Source organism: Brienomyrus brachyistius, chromosome 11 (assembly GCF_023856365.1).
Source record: "Brienomyrus brachyistius isolate T26 chromosome 11, BBRACH_0.4, whole genome shotgun sequence".
Classification (NCBI taxonomy): domain Eukaryota; kingdom Metazoa; phylum Chordata; class Actinopteri; order Osteoglossiformes; family Mormyridae; genus Brienomyrus; species Brienomyrus brachyistius.
Window position 1 is genome coordinate 14593483 of NC_064543.1, and position 16666 is coordinate 14610148.

At 39.8% G+C, this 16666-nt stretch overlaps 1 protein-coding gene across 3 annotated transcripts in view; it reads left to right on the top strand.

Moving 5' to 3' along the window:
- LOC125751574 (leucine zipper protein 2-like) overlaps nucleotides 1-16666 on the top strand; it is a 43915-nt gene that overhangs the window by 9661 nt on the left and 17588 nt on the right. For 2 of the 3 annotated variants that reach the window (XM_049030568.1, XM_049030570.1), the window contains exons 2-3: nucleotides 14236-14353; nucleotides 15840-15910. In XM_049030568.1, coding sequence (XP_048886525.1) covers nucleotides 14236-14353; nucleotides 15840-15910 — 189 coding nt within the window. The remainder of the gene's footprint in view (nucleotides 1-14235; nucleotides 14354-15839; nucleotides 15911-16666) is intronic. The other variant, XM_049030569.1, reaches the window with a different exon arrangement.

A 16666-nucleotide genomic window follows, 5' to 3' on the forward strand; every position in this document is an offset into this window, starting at 1 on the left:
TCCACTTTCGGAATTTTTCACGGAATTGAATGTGACATGGCACACAGCTGCTTGCAAGGAAAATTCTAAGCTTCTGTCAGAACTGGAAGTGAATGTAATAAGCTGTCGTTTAGTTCAAGAGGTGAATTGTACTGTTTGATTAAAGAAATGTAAAAGTACAGACCCAAGAAGTATGTCTTTGTATCCTGCAGCTTGAGCAGAGTAAAAAATGGATCCTTGGCTTTGTTCCTCTTTCTCTTTTATTTGAAAAATATTCACATGTTGTTTTGCTACCATTAGTTTGGGAACGTTTCACCATACAGGGATTTGGACGTGACTTGGGGATGGAATCTATGAGGAAGTTAAATTTGTAAAATGATTTTCATCTTGGGGCGACATGGTGGTGCAGTGGTTAGCACTGTTGCCTCGCACCTCTGGGACCCGGGTTCGAGTCTCCGCCTGGGTCACATGTGTGCAAAGTTTGCATGTTCTCCCCCTGTCGTCGTGGGGTTTCCTCCGGGTACTCCGGTTTCCCCCCACAGTCCAAAAACATGCTGAGGCTAATTGGAGATGCTACATTGCCCATAGGTTTGCCTGTGTGTGTGCCTGTATGTGTGAATGGTGTGTGAGTGTGCCCTGCAGTGCACTGGCCCCCCCATCCTGGGTTGTTCCCTGCCTCGTGCCCATTGCTTCCGGGATAGGCTCCGGACCCCCCGCAACCCAGTAGGATAAGTGGTTTGGAAAATGGATGGATGGATATTCCTCTTCCCATATCACCTTGGAATTAGCTTCTCCACTGGTCATTGTATCTCCCAGTGCCCGGTTTCTCTTAGGTATGGGAAGGAAGACACAGTTCTGCTACCTAAGCAGTGTACAGATTTGTCTAAACGTTTTCAGTGCTTTAGTCTCTTCATGGTGAACTTTCCATAGGCTGCTTGCTTGGAAGAGGAGGTGAAAGATCTCACAGGATTTTGGGGTCCTTTTAACAACCATCAAAGTTGAATGTGATTTTTTTTATGCACAATACGGATTTATGAACAGGTTGTGGGAACAGAAGCAGGGAGATGCCATTGCTTATTATTACCAACATAAAATGGGCTTCTCACAGATACCACAAAGTATCAGTTATGGCTGGAATTAAAGACAGAAAGAAATCACTTTTATTTATTATTGTCTAATGCGTTTCATTGCCATTTATACCACAACAGCACATATTTGTTTGGCGTTTATAACTTTATTGAGGGCAAACTGGCAGACAGAAGTACTTGGGGCCAGGCAGAGAATGGAGGTACCGGTGATCTTTCCCTCAGGAACGGGAAAAGGGCCATAAAAAGAGAGCTGCCCTTTCAGCAACAAATGGAATGAAAAACATCCACACCCCCACACTGTCACTTTATGGACGTGCTTGCCAAGGTAAGGTTTTTGCAAGCTATAATGCAGGGTGTAGTGGTCTTGCTGATGCCGAGTTGTCCAGTGTTCAACTTCTTAAATAAAAGACTCCGTTGTTGGTGTTATGAAGTAATTTAAAGAGCTATATCTCCGAGCTTCATAGGTGATGGAGAGCTATGAATCAGAGAAAAATCTGTTAGCATGTAGTGAGAGAAATGAAGAGTATTAGATAAGGGTAAGCAAGGAAAATACATTGTATTTATTCTATTCTGGGCAACTCAAAAGGAAATTTACTAAAATGAGACAGGCATCACTGAGTGCACTGTAAATAGAGATTCTACTCCCTTTGCCAGAAATTAGCATCCAATTAATTAATTTCGAAGTCAGCAGGCAATTATGTAATCATAATATCACTCCTTTGTGTAGTTTTGATTGTGTTGAAAGGCTTACGGCTAGGCAGACGTATTGATTAAGCAGGAACAAATGCTAGTAAACATCAAAGAAAAGCCGCATTTACAGACAAATGAACTGAAGCGAAAATAAAGTTATGATTCATAAAATGATTCTAGAAGGGTGTAATATGTGGCTGGGCTGGTGGGGTGGGTAAGTGGGGAGCAGCATTACCTCACACCCCCCAGTGGCATGGTGGATTCCTCGGGGATCTCTGGTTTCCTCTCACAGTCCAATGACAAGCCGGCTAATTGGCTTCTCTAAATTGCCCGTAGCATGTGTGTGTGTGTCCTAAGTGATGGACTGGCTTTCCAGTCCAAGTTGTACCTCAGCCTTATGCCTTGTCCCCCCCGCCAACATGACTAGGAATGGTTAGAAGATGGATTGTAGACCCCACTGACTGAAAACATGGACATGGAAAAGCATCTAGCACAAATATAAAAAGGAAAGAAGTGTGAATATTGTGAGTCGTCTGCTGGGCCTTGGCATTCCGTCTTGGGCTATTCCCTGTGTTGTATCCATAGCTTCCAGGATAGACTTCAGACTCCCACAACCATACAGAGGGTACAGCATGTTAAATGGATGGATGGAAGCTGGAGGACTGAACCGAAAAAAGGTCACAATGCACAAAAATCTCCAAAACATCAAATTTTCCAAATGCACAATGCATAAATAAACATACTTCCTGAACGTTATATTTCTTTCTTGCTATAATTACTTCTGCAATTGTAAGAGGAAAACTTGCATATGATAGGTGGTCATATATAACCCCAAAATCACACCTGCCTAGACTGTTGTCATATAAGTCCCGAAATATAGGTAATAGCTTATTGGACCATTCATCAAGAGCAAAATCCCGCAGTTCCAGGTGCAGAAATCTGCATGCATTGTTCTTTTTACCTAGAGTTTCAGAAAATGTTACAGGGCAGCAAGAGTTCGAAAAAATCCTCCTGTACAATCCTTCCTTAAAAGCATTTCGATATCGAAAAGATTTGGTGCCATTTTCTGCTTTTTGGTAAACACAAAAGTTCATTCTTGAGGCAGATAGCGAGTCCGGACATGAAAAATAATTTTACGCTTGGTCCTAGATTGATCTTTTTTGGTTGGGCCTTTCTATGTAATTTCTTCCTCCCAGTTAAGATGGCATTAGCAAAGAAATATGGTGTTTGAAGGGAGGTATACCGGGGATGCAGAGTTCAAGTGGGTGAATCTCTCTGCCATAAGAAATATCTCACATTCATTCATTTCAGCCTGGGCATCCAGAAAAACATGTTTTCTAATGTAATGGCTCATACTGAATTGTATGGGACCTCTGAACAGCAAACGCATTGCACATATAGTGCTGGAGGAGACATTATTAATCATAGGTTCCGCACCAGATTCTGCCAAACCTATGACTAAATTTATCATGAATTAAAATGGGTCAGCTTAATCACTGCATGTATAATGCATTTATATGGCATCGGCATGCACCAAGATAACTGCTGAATTTATATTGCATGTATACAGCCTACTGCAGGATATAATTCTATGATTTTGCAGTTTTTTTTCCATTATAGATGGGTTGTAAGCAGTCAATAATTGTACAGTAATGAATAAATATGCTTATATACATCGATGCATAGTATCACCATGTAATTTCAAATATCGAGGGATTTATTGGACTTATTCAAACCACAGATAAATAAAAACATACCAGCATCTATGTGTCTCAGTATGAAAACACTAAGAGCAGGTGCATCACTGAATGGATTAGCTGATCGTTTCGTCCATGGAAGATTACAATTTGCCCTTGTGTATTTCACTGAAGAAGTTTGTACCTTACATAGCATTATTGCACAGACACCTATAAACACACATGCAACCTATACTAAAAATGTATTCTTTATATTTTATATATACTGTGAAAAGACAGCCCCATCCCTGTATTGGACGAGCAGTTGTAACATTAATGGATGGATGTGGAAACCCAGGATGGTAAATAGCACTGCAGGCTTACTGCACAATACTTTTGCAGGAAAGGATCTTCTTAACAAGGTCTCTATAGACATGGAAGTAGCATAACATTGTTCATAGCTATCTTACATCTTTTACATTTATCCTGCCTTCCAGGATTCTTGAGGCATCCTATCGTGTCAGATTAGAGTTCGGTATATTTAGTTGACTGGGAAGAGTAGCACTTTATTTCAAGCAAGGTGTACTTTCAACAATGAATTTAGTTACAGGTTCCTGCACGTATCTCCTTCTTCCTCCATTGTAAGGGTTAGGGTTGCCTGGGTTACAGCCAGGGTTACCACTTCTGCTAGGGTTGCTATTAGGGTTAGGGATATGATTAGGGTTAGCATGTGCAGAATGTGCTCCAAGGTATATTGCCATATTGCTTGTTGCTATCTTAGTTAGCTTTCTGGCTATATTAAATTAGAACTGGCATATGTCTGATTTTTTTTTTTTTATTATTAAATGCATATCCCACACCAATGCAGTTATGCCATTGCAGAGCACCAACCACTATAGACAACTCATTGAGGGTCTGCAAATGTCAATCCCTAAGATCTTTGACCTGGGATGTCAACCCTCAGGCTCTCACACTTTCAGACTCTCACGCTCATGCAAGAAATCTTTCGGCAAATCTATATTATTCCATTATAAACCTAAAATTAGCTATACTGTATCAATAGCATTTGAGTAGTTTTCAAACCCTACAGACTATTTACAAGGTGATAAAACAGGTACATACATGTAAATGCGTGTGCATGTGTATGCAGACTTGTCCCGAATTGAAAATCTCACTCCAGCCAGTTGGGCAAAGTTGGCTACCCTGCCTTGGCGCATATTAGCATGGTTAGCCTAGCTGGTTAGCATGGTTAGCCTAGCTGTTAGTTATTCTGGGAGGTTCTATACTGCTTTGGCTCTGGCTTACTGACCATGGCGCTGAACTAACGAAGCATAGCAGTTCTTTTACTTATGAAAAAATGTTTCTGTTTTTTGCTCTGTGACTATCCCTATTTTTACTTCCCGTTAAATCTTCCTGCATGGTTTCATCCAAAGCCCTCATATATGGTAAGACGTTTTGAGCCCGGGGTGCTGAAAGTCAGAACGACAAACAGAATGTACCTTAGTTTGTATCATGGGTAGCTATCAACAGGTAGCATCGATATCAACCATAGTCTTCGTTTATAATCATGAATTTGCCTCTGAGCCATTGTGAGATTAACATAAGACTGTATGCTTTTCTTTGACGAAACAGACAAGAGGGGGTACTTACTTAAGCACCCTCAGCACTCCTACTCACTGCGCTACTGTGCTAGAGGTGCTTTCAGAATAAGTGTCGTGTTCTCAGTATATAAGACCAGTTGCTGTTTTGGCACCATTTGTTTCACCATTTGTTGTACACAGACTACAATACAGGCTGTTGAATTTTACATTAATCATACAGCCGCCCCAGTGCAATAATGTCAGCAAAATCATTTGACTCAAGTTTAATTACTTTGTCCTGTCAACATTAACCACAAGCTCCTTCCTCCCAAATCTGTTTTGCAGTCGCATAATTACTGTCTGTCACTAAAGGCTCTGCTATCCCTCTAGTACATGATCCAGTCAGATAACTTTTTAGGGACCAATTTTATTTCCCTTTCGGTCGTTGCATAATTATTGGAAATGCAACACATTCATCTCACTGTAGAATCTGAATGCAGCTGACTGGAGATGCAGAGGACCATCTGAGCAGGTGCTACCTTCACTTAATGGCATCACTAAGTACAGCCTCCCCATTCTTCTACGTGATGATTGCCTCATACAGTCTCAATATCAACATTCAAAGACACATTTCTTTCCCACAGATAGGAGGAGCTCAGCGTTCCCTTGCCGTCCACAACGATGCTTCGAAAACGTTAAAAGAGTCATTGCAGACACCCTAGTACCTCTGTGTGCTTCTTACTGCACAAGTCAAACTAAAACAATGTGAGTCTTTAATTTACCTGGTATGTCTTTATTTTATTGTTTTTGTTTGTTATTATGTGGTTTAAAACATACCAAATTACAGCAAGATGCCATATCTATAATTTAAAGTTTTTTTTACAATTTCAGCTTCTATCTTTCAGTTTTCATGAATTGCACACATGCAGCGATTAGATTAGATCAGATCCTTTTATTGTCCGCTGAAATTTCTTTCAACACTCCCAAAGCTGCATTCACACATAACAAGCAATTAGTGATGCAAACTGAGGTATAACTACAGTGCGATTTGGACATGACATCTCACAGGACATAGGAAAATGCATTTTATAATATTATTCTAATAATAACGAGAGACCAGCATCCATCCATCCATCCTCCAGATGCCTATCTAATGTAGGGTCGCAGTAAACCAGGGGTCTGTCTAAGGCACAGGGCACAAGGCAGGAAGCTCCTCCCTCATATGACAGTTTACTGTATAACATTAGTGGACATGAAAGGACCAGGTTCATTGTGCAGTAATAAACCATTTCTGACTCTAACACATTGTTTACATGTTGAATCACCCAATGTGATGTCATCATATGATATTTCAGGTGGTCTAATAAACAAAGAGAAACAGGAATTGCAGGATGATTTCTGGATCAGAGTGATTTTCCCAGTTTTGGATCTGGATCACAGAAGAGGGAGAAGGATAAGAGACTATTTTACATAATGTTTTTGAAATTATGGGGGGGGGATATCTGACAATCCAATTCAATGTGGGAAACTCACTGTTCCAGCACTTCCACACAGAGTAGGTACTGAAATCAAACACTTATGCCAGGCTGCAGCTGCCCATGGGACCCCCTACCCCTCCCCGCCCTCCAGAGACTTGCGCTATGAATTGCAATCAGCTATTCTACTGATCCAGAAAGAACAAGCTTCAAGGTAACCTTAAGAAAATACTGACTTAATATGTTTAAATGCAACACAGTATGCAGATATGCAGCATTCGTATAGTAAATGACAAATCCCTGCAGATTGTACTGCACATTCTTATAATGAACATCAACTTTAACTTTAAATTAAATAACCAATCCACTTTTACATCAGTCTGCCGTTTAATTTGTTTTGAAATGAACATAAATGGCTCGCATGAGAGAATGATTTTGAATGCCACAAGATGTCCAGAGGATGACTGTATAATTTGCTTCATCAACTTTTTCCTGTCACATGGGATTACTATTGCCAGGAATATAAATATGTATGACAACTGATTAAAAGTTTTTTTTTCTCACAAGGAGAAGTAATGTAAAATGCATTACATTTTCATTAATCCTATTCAATATTAGAGTCATCACTCAGCTATAAATTATTATAGTAGACATAGCCCCTAATTAATAATTAAACAATATTTATACAATTCTCTTTATTAATGAAGTGGATTCTGGATAAGTGTCACATTATCTAAAATCTTTTTGATATAATCAGACAGCCATGTCTCATGAAAGAAGGCACTTGGCTCATGTTCGTACTCCAGAGGTGCATGTCAACTGCCAGACTGACACCTTCCCTTGTAGCAGTGGGAATCTTATCTGTTTGCAGATGCGTATAATCTTTCCAGTGAGAAGAGCAGCTGAAATGAGCCTTCATCCACATTTCACATCTCATTTGATGGCACTGTGTCACAGAGGTGTGTGTCAGGAGGTCACCATGTCGATGGAGCTGTGTCACAAGTATTCAATTTCCTATTTTACAGAAAACAGATATATATACACAGTACTGTGCAAAAGTCTTAGGCGGGCAATGAAAATGATGTTTAGATTATTATGCCTGTCAAAGTGTGTCAGCTTAGCCATTTCAGAACCTCTGCTAAAATCAACCTAGTATTTGCAGCGACCGTCCAGTGCAGCCATGTATTTTTTGACTTGGCCACTAGCTCACCTCATACAGCTAGTCAATCTGTCACTGACTTTTTAAAGGCAATATATTTAATTATTTAATTGAGCTGTTGGTGAAATCTAACAAAATCATGGAACGGCTGAGGTGCCCCTGAGGAGAAGTTTGGGAACTGAAGCGGCGTTCATCTAGCCATCCAACTAGATATCAGTAATGTTTTAGAAAACGGAAGAAATTATTACTATACTGAACAAAAATATAAACGCAACACTTTTGTTTTTGCTCCCATTTTTCATGAGATGGACTTAAAGATCTACAATTCATTCCAGATACACAATATTACCATTTCTCTCAAACATTTCTCACAAATCAGTCTAAATGTGTGATAGTGAGCACTTCTGCTTTGCTGAGATAATCCATCCCACCTCACAGGTGTGCCACATCAAGATGCTGATCTGACATCATGGGTAGTGCACAGGTGTACCTTATACTGCCCACAATAAAAGGCCACCCTGGAATGTGCAGTTTTTTGCTTTATTGGGGGTCTGGGGACTCAGAACCGGTCAGTATCTGGTGTGACCACCATTTGCCTCATGCAATGCAACACATCTTCTTCGCATAGAGTTTATCAGATTGTCAATTGTGGCCTGTGGAATGTTGGTCCACTCCTCTTCAATGGCTGTGCGAAGTTGTTGGATATTAGTGGGAACTGGTACACGCTGTCGTATACGCCGGTCAAGCACATCCCAAACATGCTCAACGGGTGACATGTCCGGTGAGTATGCTGGCCATGCAAGAACTGGGACATTTTCAGCTTCCAAGAACTGTGTACAGATCCTTGCAACATGGGGCCGTGCATTATCTGTCTGAGTGGCTGGTCTCAGACGATCTTGGAGGTGAACCTGCTGGATGTGGAGGTCCTGGGCTGGTGTGGTTACACGTGGTCTGCGGTTGTGAGGCCAGTTGGATGTACTGCCATATTCTCTGAAACGCCTTTGGAGACGGCTTATGGTTGAGAAATGAACATTCAATGCACGAGCAACAGATCTGGTTGACATTCCTGCTGTCCGCATGCCAATTGCACGCTCCCTCAATGCTTGTGGCATCTGTGGCATTTTGCTGTGAGACAAAACTGCACATTCCAGGGTGGCCTTTTATTGTGGGCAGTATAAGGTACACCTGTGCACTACCCATGATGTCAGATCAGCATCTTGATGTGGCACACCTGTGAGGTGGGATGGATTATCTCAGCAAAGCAGAAGTGCTCACTATCACACATTTAGACTGATTTGTGAGAAATGTTTGAGAGAAATGGTAATATTGTGTATCTGGAATGAATTGTAGATCTTTAAGTCCATCTCATGAAAAATGGGAGCAAAAACAAAAGTGTTGCGTTTATATTTTTGTTCAGTGTAGTTTTTATTGTGTTACTCTTAATTTGCACATGTTCTAATGTTAAATTATGTTTTTTGTTCTAAGCCAAAGTACAATTGCTACCCAGATAAACAGCTTTAAACATTCTTTTGGACTGCCTAAGACTTTTGCACAGTATATATATATCAGATAAATATTTGAGCTTCTCTGACTTTAATGGTCTTACAGTCTGAAGGAAGGAGCTTGTGGTGAATGTCAACAGGACAAAGTAATTAAAGCCGAGTCTGATATTCTTGGTATGAATATCTGCATCAAAGTCAGTTATTTGAGTTTTTTCTTTCTCCCCTTAAAATTTCAAAGAAGTCTTCTAATAGCAACTCCGTGTTCATTATGCTAATGCTGCTAATGCCTTTCATTACACATCAGATACTGTATGACACATATCAGAAACATCGGCAGTGACGCTACTGTCAGACCTGAATGAGTGTCATAATCAGCTGTTATCATACCAACACCTGTCATGTCAGAAACTCACTGTCCTCACAGATTATTACATTTGTTAGCTGACGATATTCATGATGTCTGAGGCACTTGGAAATGTGTAAAATTAAAAATATATTATTGATTATTTTTCAGTTTGGACTCGTTTGCAGGGTCAGTTGGGTGAATTCAAGAAGAATGTTTTCAGGCTCTTGTCACGATGTTTACTCTGCCTTCCTTAAAGGGCTTGGGTCACATTTTATGTTTAATAGTTTGAATAATGGCCCTGGTGCTCCAAACCTTCCAAACTGTACCGCAAAGTACTTAAAAATGCCACAAATCGAATTTAAATATCCTGCTACAAAGTACTGAAAAATAAAACAGATTTTTTTTTCCCCCTGTGAGTGACACTTGTAAAGAGCTATTTGCATCATTATTTTAAAATCCTAAATATACAGTATATGCAAAATGTAAGCTTAGGTTGAGAGCTGTCTTGCAATGAGGGAAATAGCCTGTTTATAAGCTTGATAGTTTATAAGCTAAATAGCCTGTTAAAAGCTTGAAAAATAGTTTCAGAAGTTCTCCCTGTCACCACCATACCTGAAACAGCAGAAGGAGGACATTTTAATTATAAGACCCTCCAACAGAGGTCAGATCTTTGCAATCTCTCGCTCCAGGTAGTTATCTAACAATTCAGTTTGTGAAAATGACAAGTTGAGTGTCTGCAGGATTTAATGCACGTAATATTCTAGAATTGAATACTGCACCAAATCTAATGCATAAATCAAATAATTACACTAGTTATTAACTATTTATTTAATATGAATACAACAAATACTGAAGTCCTGCCATTCAACCTAGAATTGGATGATGATATTTGGCAGTAAATGGAATAAGGTCTTTCCTGGGGGGTGGGGGTGGGGGAGTAACCATCCTTCCCCGGAGGGCTTTGCATGGGTTTTCTTATACCTTATTTTGTTTTCATTGATTATTTATATGTATAAAGCCCTTACATAAGTGGTTTTCAAGCAGGACAGTCCAGATCGCCTGCAGTGCATTTTTTTGTGCCCCAGTGCTTGGGGAATCATCTTTTCATTTGTTAACAATAACACCGATTATGCAGCCCTGCAAGCGCTAGCATCAAGCTTAGCATGCATCAGTACACTGACCCCTGGCTCTTGTGTAGGCTGAAGCTTCCTGTACAGAATATGGCTGTAGCATCGCAGAGCCTGATGTCATCCAGAAGGGAGAGATACAAGGGGAAGCAGCAGGTGCTTCATAAACAGATGGCAAATCAAAAGAAATTAAACAATTTCTGTATAAAGGGTTACTAAATGTACTTAAACATGCTCATCATGAGAACCCCCCCCCCCCCCCATGGTACCACCAAGCACACAAAGCCAAGCTTGTTCATTGAATGATATCCTCGTTTGTGGTCCTAGGATCATATAAAGGGGCGGGGTCACAGGAGCACTGGCCTAGCTGAAAACTGATTGGCTTCCGGAGTGCCCCCTCCCCTGTCACTCACTGATTTGAAACACATTATGGGCTAATAATAAGGCTGTATGAATTACAGCCTCTCTTATACCCCCCTCACCCTAAAATTGCCCCTGCATGCTGCTACGTTATTGACTTTTGCCCATATGGAAAAGATGTGACCCTGCATAAAAGGCTTGGAAAAAGATTGCTTTCTAAAATAAAAAAGAAATATTTCTTTGATTCTATGATATTCCTGTGTCTGATGCAAACCCAGTCACAATTACAATCAGAATTTATGGATAAATTTGAGGAAATCACACAGGAAAACCTGACAAAATTAAATTTTCTGGTAGTAGCATGATATCATTAAATATCATCTAACTGGCGTAATCTGATCAGAAACATTAATAAATAATTTCCGGTGTATTATAATTTCTTTGGTGTCTATATGATTACATAAATGACATCATGTGTTTTTTCTTTCAGAGCGAAATGTGTTTCTGCCTATTGTGTATTACAAACATGTAAAGGTGAACTGAGATGATTTTCATTGCGCACACATGAGACCCAAGGATGGACGTTATCATGTTTTTGATATTCCTGATCATCAGTCATGGACAGACTGATAAATAATTGTCTGCTGGGAGGTGATATCCCTCATTTTTTAGATTATATCTCATGTATGTCAGCAAATGTGACAAACGTTTAATCCAAAGCATAGAGGTTATAAAATTTCCAATCAAATATTATGTATGAGGCCTTCAATATTCCGCCTTCTACTACATTTATAAATTAGAATTCCAATTTGAATAACATTATACTTATAACAAAAGTCCCACTGAAAATAACAGCAGAGTAAGATTTTCAGTAAAAATTAATTTAATATTCACTGATACACATGTGGCCAATGTGGAAAAACTGTTGAACCTCACCAAGTCAATGAAATGATTATATATTCAATGAGATGCAGAGCATGAGACATACAGGGTAAAAAGGGTAAAAATTACAAGTCACGAATCATTTCATAAATATCCTAAATATTAAAACACAGTTAAATCCAGAGCCCAAATTCTACAGCCAAGTGTATTAGATGAATCATGAATTCAGACTTGAGTGCTGTAAAATGGCTCTTCTGTTATTGCTAATATCCATCCTACCATCATTAAATTGCTTACTCACTACTAAGTACAGGGTGTAGGATATAAGCAATACGCAAAAAGCAATTAAAAACAGCAACAGATGTGATTCTAAGCAAATTAAAGCAGAAATGTCATTGGTTAGGCAATGCAAAACGTAAAATGTCACACCTATCTACAATAAAGGTCAAGAAAAGATCATCAATAATATTGTTAGTATAGGGGCAGATGTACTTGTGATGACATGCAGGAAAGGTGCTGGGAAGAGAGTGAGTAGGTCTTTCTTTCCTCAGTAAATGGCTCATTGTCTTATGCAATATAGCTGAAATGGCCCTTTATGCCACAGCATACATACACTAATAGGAACCATACTTTTTAGTATGCTTGGAATGCTTAGGTCCTCCGTTTTATCTGGGTTACTGGTCCACGGTTGAGGAATATTCCATAGATATGCAGCTTCCATACATGTTACCTTCTTTGGACAACCTTTTACTTGGATTGCTGTAAGAGATACATTCTTTCTCGGTCATTGATAGACCGACAGATGCAGGACATCTAGCAGGACTTAAAATGATCTTTCCATACATGACGAATCAAACACAATAGAATTAGCATTTGATTTGTGGTTTGCATCTCCGTCAAACTCCCAAGCCTATTATCTTGGCCCCAGTAGCAGCATAGGGCACAAGGTACATCCTGAATGGGATGCTAGTCTTTCAAAGGACATAGATACACATACAATCATACACTGTGGAAAATGTAGAAATGCCAGTTAGTCTAACTGCATGGAGGATGAAAATCCACACAAACAGACCAGTGGCTGCTGTCACACTGCAAATTCCTGGAGCTGTGAAGCAGTGGCACTGCCCAATCAACCACTACAGCAGGTTATTACATCAAAACTTAGTCAACATGTTTCTTTACTCTTTCAGGTGCAAGTGGCCTTTAATTAGCCTAATCTATAGCTGTATACGTGACCTTTTCTCTATTCAGTCAAGAGATATAAATAATAATGGTTAAACTCTCAAGTTTCAGTGGTATCTGCCACCTGAATGTAAAAAAAAATATATATTAAAAACCGAAGAGACAGTGGCTGGGCTCCTTTGGGATGAGCAAGGCTGCAAAGGTGTCATGCTGGACACAGATAAACTGCCACATATTGCCAAGTACATGACTACCACTTAATGGCGGTCTGAACCTAAGAGGAAGCCACCAATCATTCTGTCATTAAACGCAGTAAGCTGGAATCCAGGCCAGGTACTGATTATTGCAAAAGTCTATTGTACAGACTTTTAGTGACATAAAAGAAATGCTGTAAGGAAGAGAAAAGGGCTCTGGTGCAGCTCACCAGGGCCAGCGCTGCTTCCCCCTGCCCTCAGAGATCCTCAGAGCACTACACCTGCAATAACCTGGTCTGTTTCCCCCAGCCCTTTAATTGTGGTCTGCCTATGGGCTTTGTTTCTCTCACCGATATTAAAAGAAATTGAGGCAAACTTTGATGTTAAGGGGTATCAATTATCAATTCCATTTATCATTATTGTGTAAAATAAAAATACTCACCAGATACAATTTTGTACAGGATTCAGTATTTTACGGTAGATTAAAGGCTCTCTGAACAGCTATTCTGATGTTAGACTGATGTTGAGGAAGTCCTTTGGTCAATGTCACAAGTGACTAGTAGAGGCTGAGCACCCTCCTGGCAGTCCCAATGACAGATGACTGAAAACAGGAGGCTAATTAGCAGTCCATGGGAGTCAGGACTACCAGATGCCATTCTACCTCGATTTCAAACCTCTTGCTAATTCTTGTACCCTCTGCTGTGGGAGTCCATTAATCTTTCCAAGCATTAATCCCTCCATCTTCTGGCCAAAGGTTTAGGTTGTTAGCATGTACGGCATGAGTGGAATGAGAGAACTAATGCAGATCTCTTAAAACCTGTGTCTAACAGCTAGAGTAAAACAAAGAAGTGTGTGATTGCAAATATGAAGCCTCATTCTATATAATACTTCAGCAGTTATAACATCCAGGTCAGAATACCAAACATTCCGCACCCTTGCTGTCTCAGATCCAAAGTCTGCATTATATATGGTGGTTGTCTTTCCTCTTATGTCAGACAGAGGTATATGGACCTTGAGCAGAACCTGAAGAGCCTGTTCAAAGAGAGGAGTGATGCTCTGCGCCAGATGACCAAACCAACATCAGCATCAGATGGCATAGAACGATACCTTCAGGTCAAGGTCCACCATTTCTCACCAACAATTACATGACCATTTTACAGGCAAATACAAATTGAAAGAAATACTTAGAAAGACACACACAAAACACACACATATGTAATAGTAAATATATCCACAAATATGTGATTTGTCCTTTGTCTTAGACTGATGGTTTCTATGAACATGTTTCATATGATTCATAGGAAATTAACAAACTTCAATGTAAAAAAAAATACAAATTAGTGCTGTCTCTAAAACAAATTAGCAAAAAAAGAAATTTAAAACATACATATACATAGTATTGTAGATAGAAGTGCAGACGCTCCTCTAATTACAAATGAGATACGTTCCGAATGGCCGTTCGTAACTTGAAAGGTTCGTAAGTCGTGATTCAACATAATTTTAAGGGTATATGCAAGTACAAAGAACTAGGATGCTGGGAGTACGCAGGTTACGCTACTGCGCGGCGGGAGTAGCGGCCAGAAGTCGTACTGGGTGGGATTGACGCGCAGAAAAAAAAATTGATGTTGCGGACAGGAAATGGGAGCCCAATGAACACAATTTGGACTTACAGTCCTCTTCGTTCGTATATCTGAAAGTACGTAAGTTGAAAGTTCATAAGTAGAGGAGCGTCTGTACTGTACACTATACCCGCCACAGAATTCCATTACGAATGGGAACAGAAATCAGGAAGATGTGAATTCAGAAAATCAGAAATCAGAAAGTGTAAATTCTAAGGGATATATAATGCAATACATAGTTAACTATTTGGTTAGAAACAGACTCATGTGATACATGTACCTTGAATTCCTCTCTCACTTTGCTTCATAGGAGAAACTATTCAGGTTGTAGTTCTTACAATGAACCCGCAATCTTCTGGTTTAGCTCTCCAAGTACAATTTTTGAATTAGATAAATCTGTATTTAGAATAAAACAGCAGGGTTTAAGCATAATGTAATCATTTTGAAATTGCAGCAAAGAAAACACTGATAAAGTGAACAACCTATAAAGTGTTTCAGACCTAGACAGTGCTAGGTCAGGTAATGGTTAAAAACAAGAGAAATTGCATAGAACAGAATGTACTATGGCTGAGGTGACACAATGACTGAAATAAACCATCAATAAAGTCCTTTTTAAGATGGTTGTTTGGTATTACTAGGGTGCATGAGGAGGGCCTTGGTGGCATTCGGCAAGGTCATCACCTGTCACCTCTGCCTTCAGATTTAGAGCTAGTTCACTGACTGTCACTATCGCCATTATTTATTCTGTGTCCATGGAGAGGTGCGATGGAAGACTACCAAGCTTCCGTCAGGAAGACCTTCACAACAGTATAGTTCACAATTATGTAGCCAATATTTTAGGGTGAATTACTGACCTTTTACTCCAAATCTTAGTTTCCTCTAGCCCTGCATTCCTTCAGTCCTAATGAAGATGATTTTGCATGTTGATGAAGGTTAAGGCTTTATATTCAGGAACGAACAAATCTATTTTGACGCTCCAGAATTTGAAAAACGCTGAGACAGTACCGAAGAAAGACCTTCTGAAAATCCTGGAACTCAGCCAGAAGCAAAGGTAAGCAATTTTTATTCACCACACTGTTTCCTGGTCAACGTGTAGAAGAACCCGTACATTGACTTGTGAGTGAGGTATTTCATCACCACACATGGTAACACATGTCAGCACGATAAAAGTACCACTGCCGATATTTAATTTTTCTACCAAAAATTATTTCGTCATTGCAGCCAGAGGAAGGACCATCAGACTTATAAGACAGAGTAACGACTGCTGGTCGTCTAACAGGCAGGAGAATTCTGGGATCTGTTGATTGCTGTACCTGCTTCTGTACTACATGCTGATCAACAGTGAGGCCATTGCAGTCTCCGATTGACCCCCTGACTATAAACATATAGCCATAACCTGTATCCCTGCCTCGCTCAGGCTACATGGCAGCACGCCTTTGAAATACTCTGGTGTTAATTAGCTATCATGCTGTCATCCTGAGCTGACCTATATGGGGCAGACCTGTCCAGGGCACTGTACTTATTTAATATTTCCTTTGAGCTCTGCCAAACTCTGCAGTCCATTATGCAGCAGGAAGCAACTCAGGAAAGCAAATGTTCCCTGACCTTTCCTCAGATTATGCAAATAAATGGACTATGACTATCTAATCAGTTAAAAAAGACCCTGCCATTATAAGAAATTAAAGTACAATTACCTAAATACGGACAGACTTCTTAATTTTTCAGGAAGAGGAATATTTTTAGAAAGTGGCATGTGAATCGCTCCACGTGGATAATAAAATACAGAGACAAATATAAAGAGGAAATG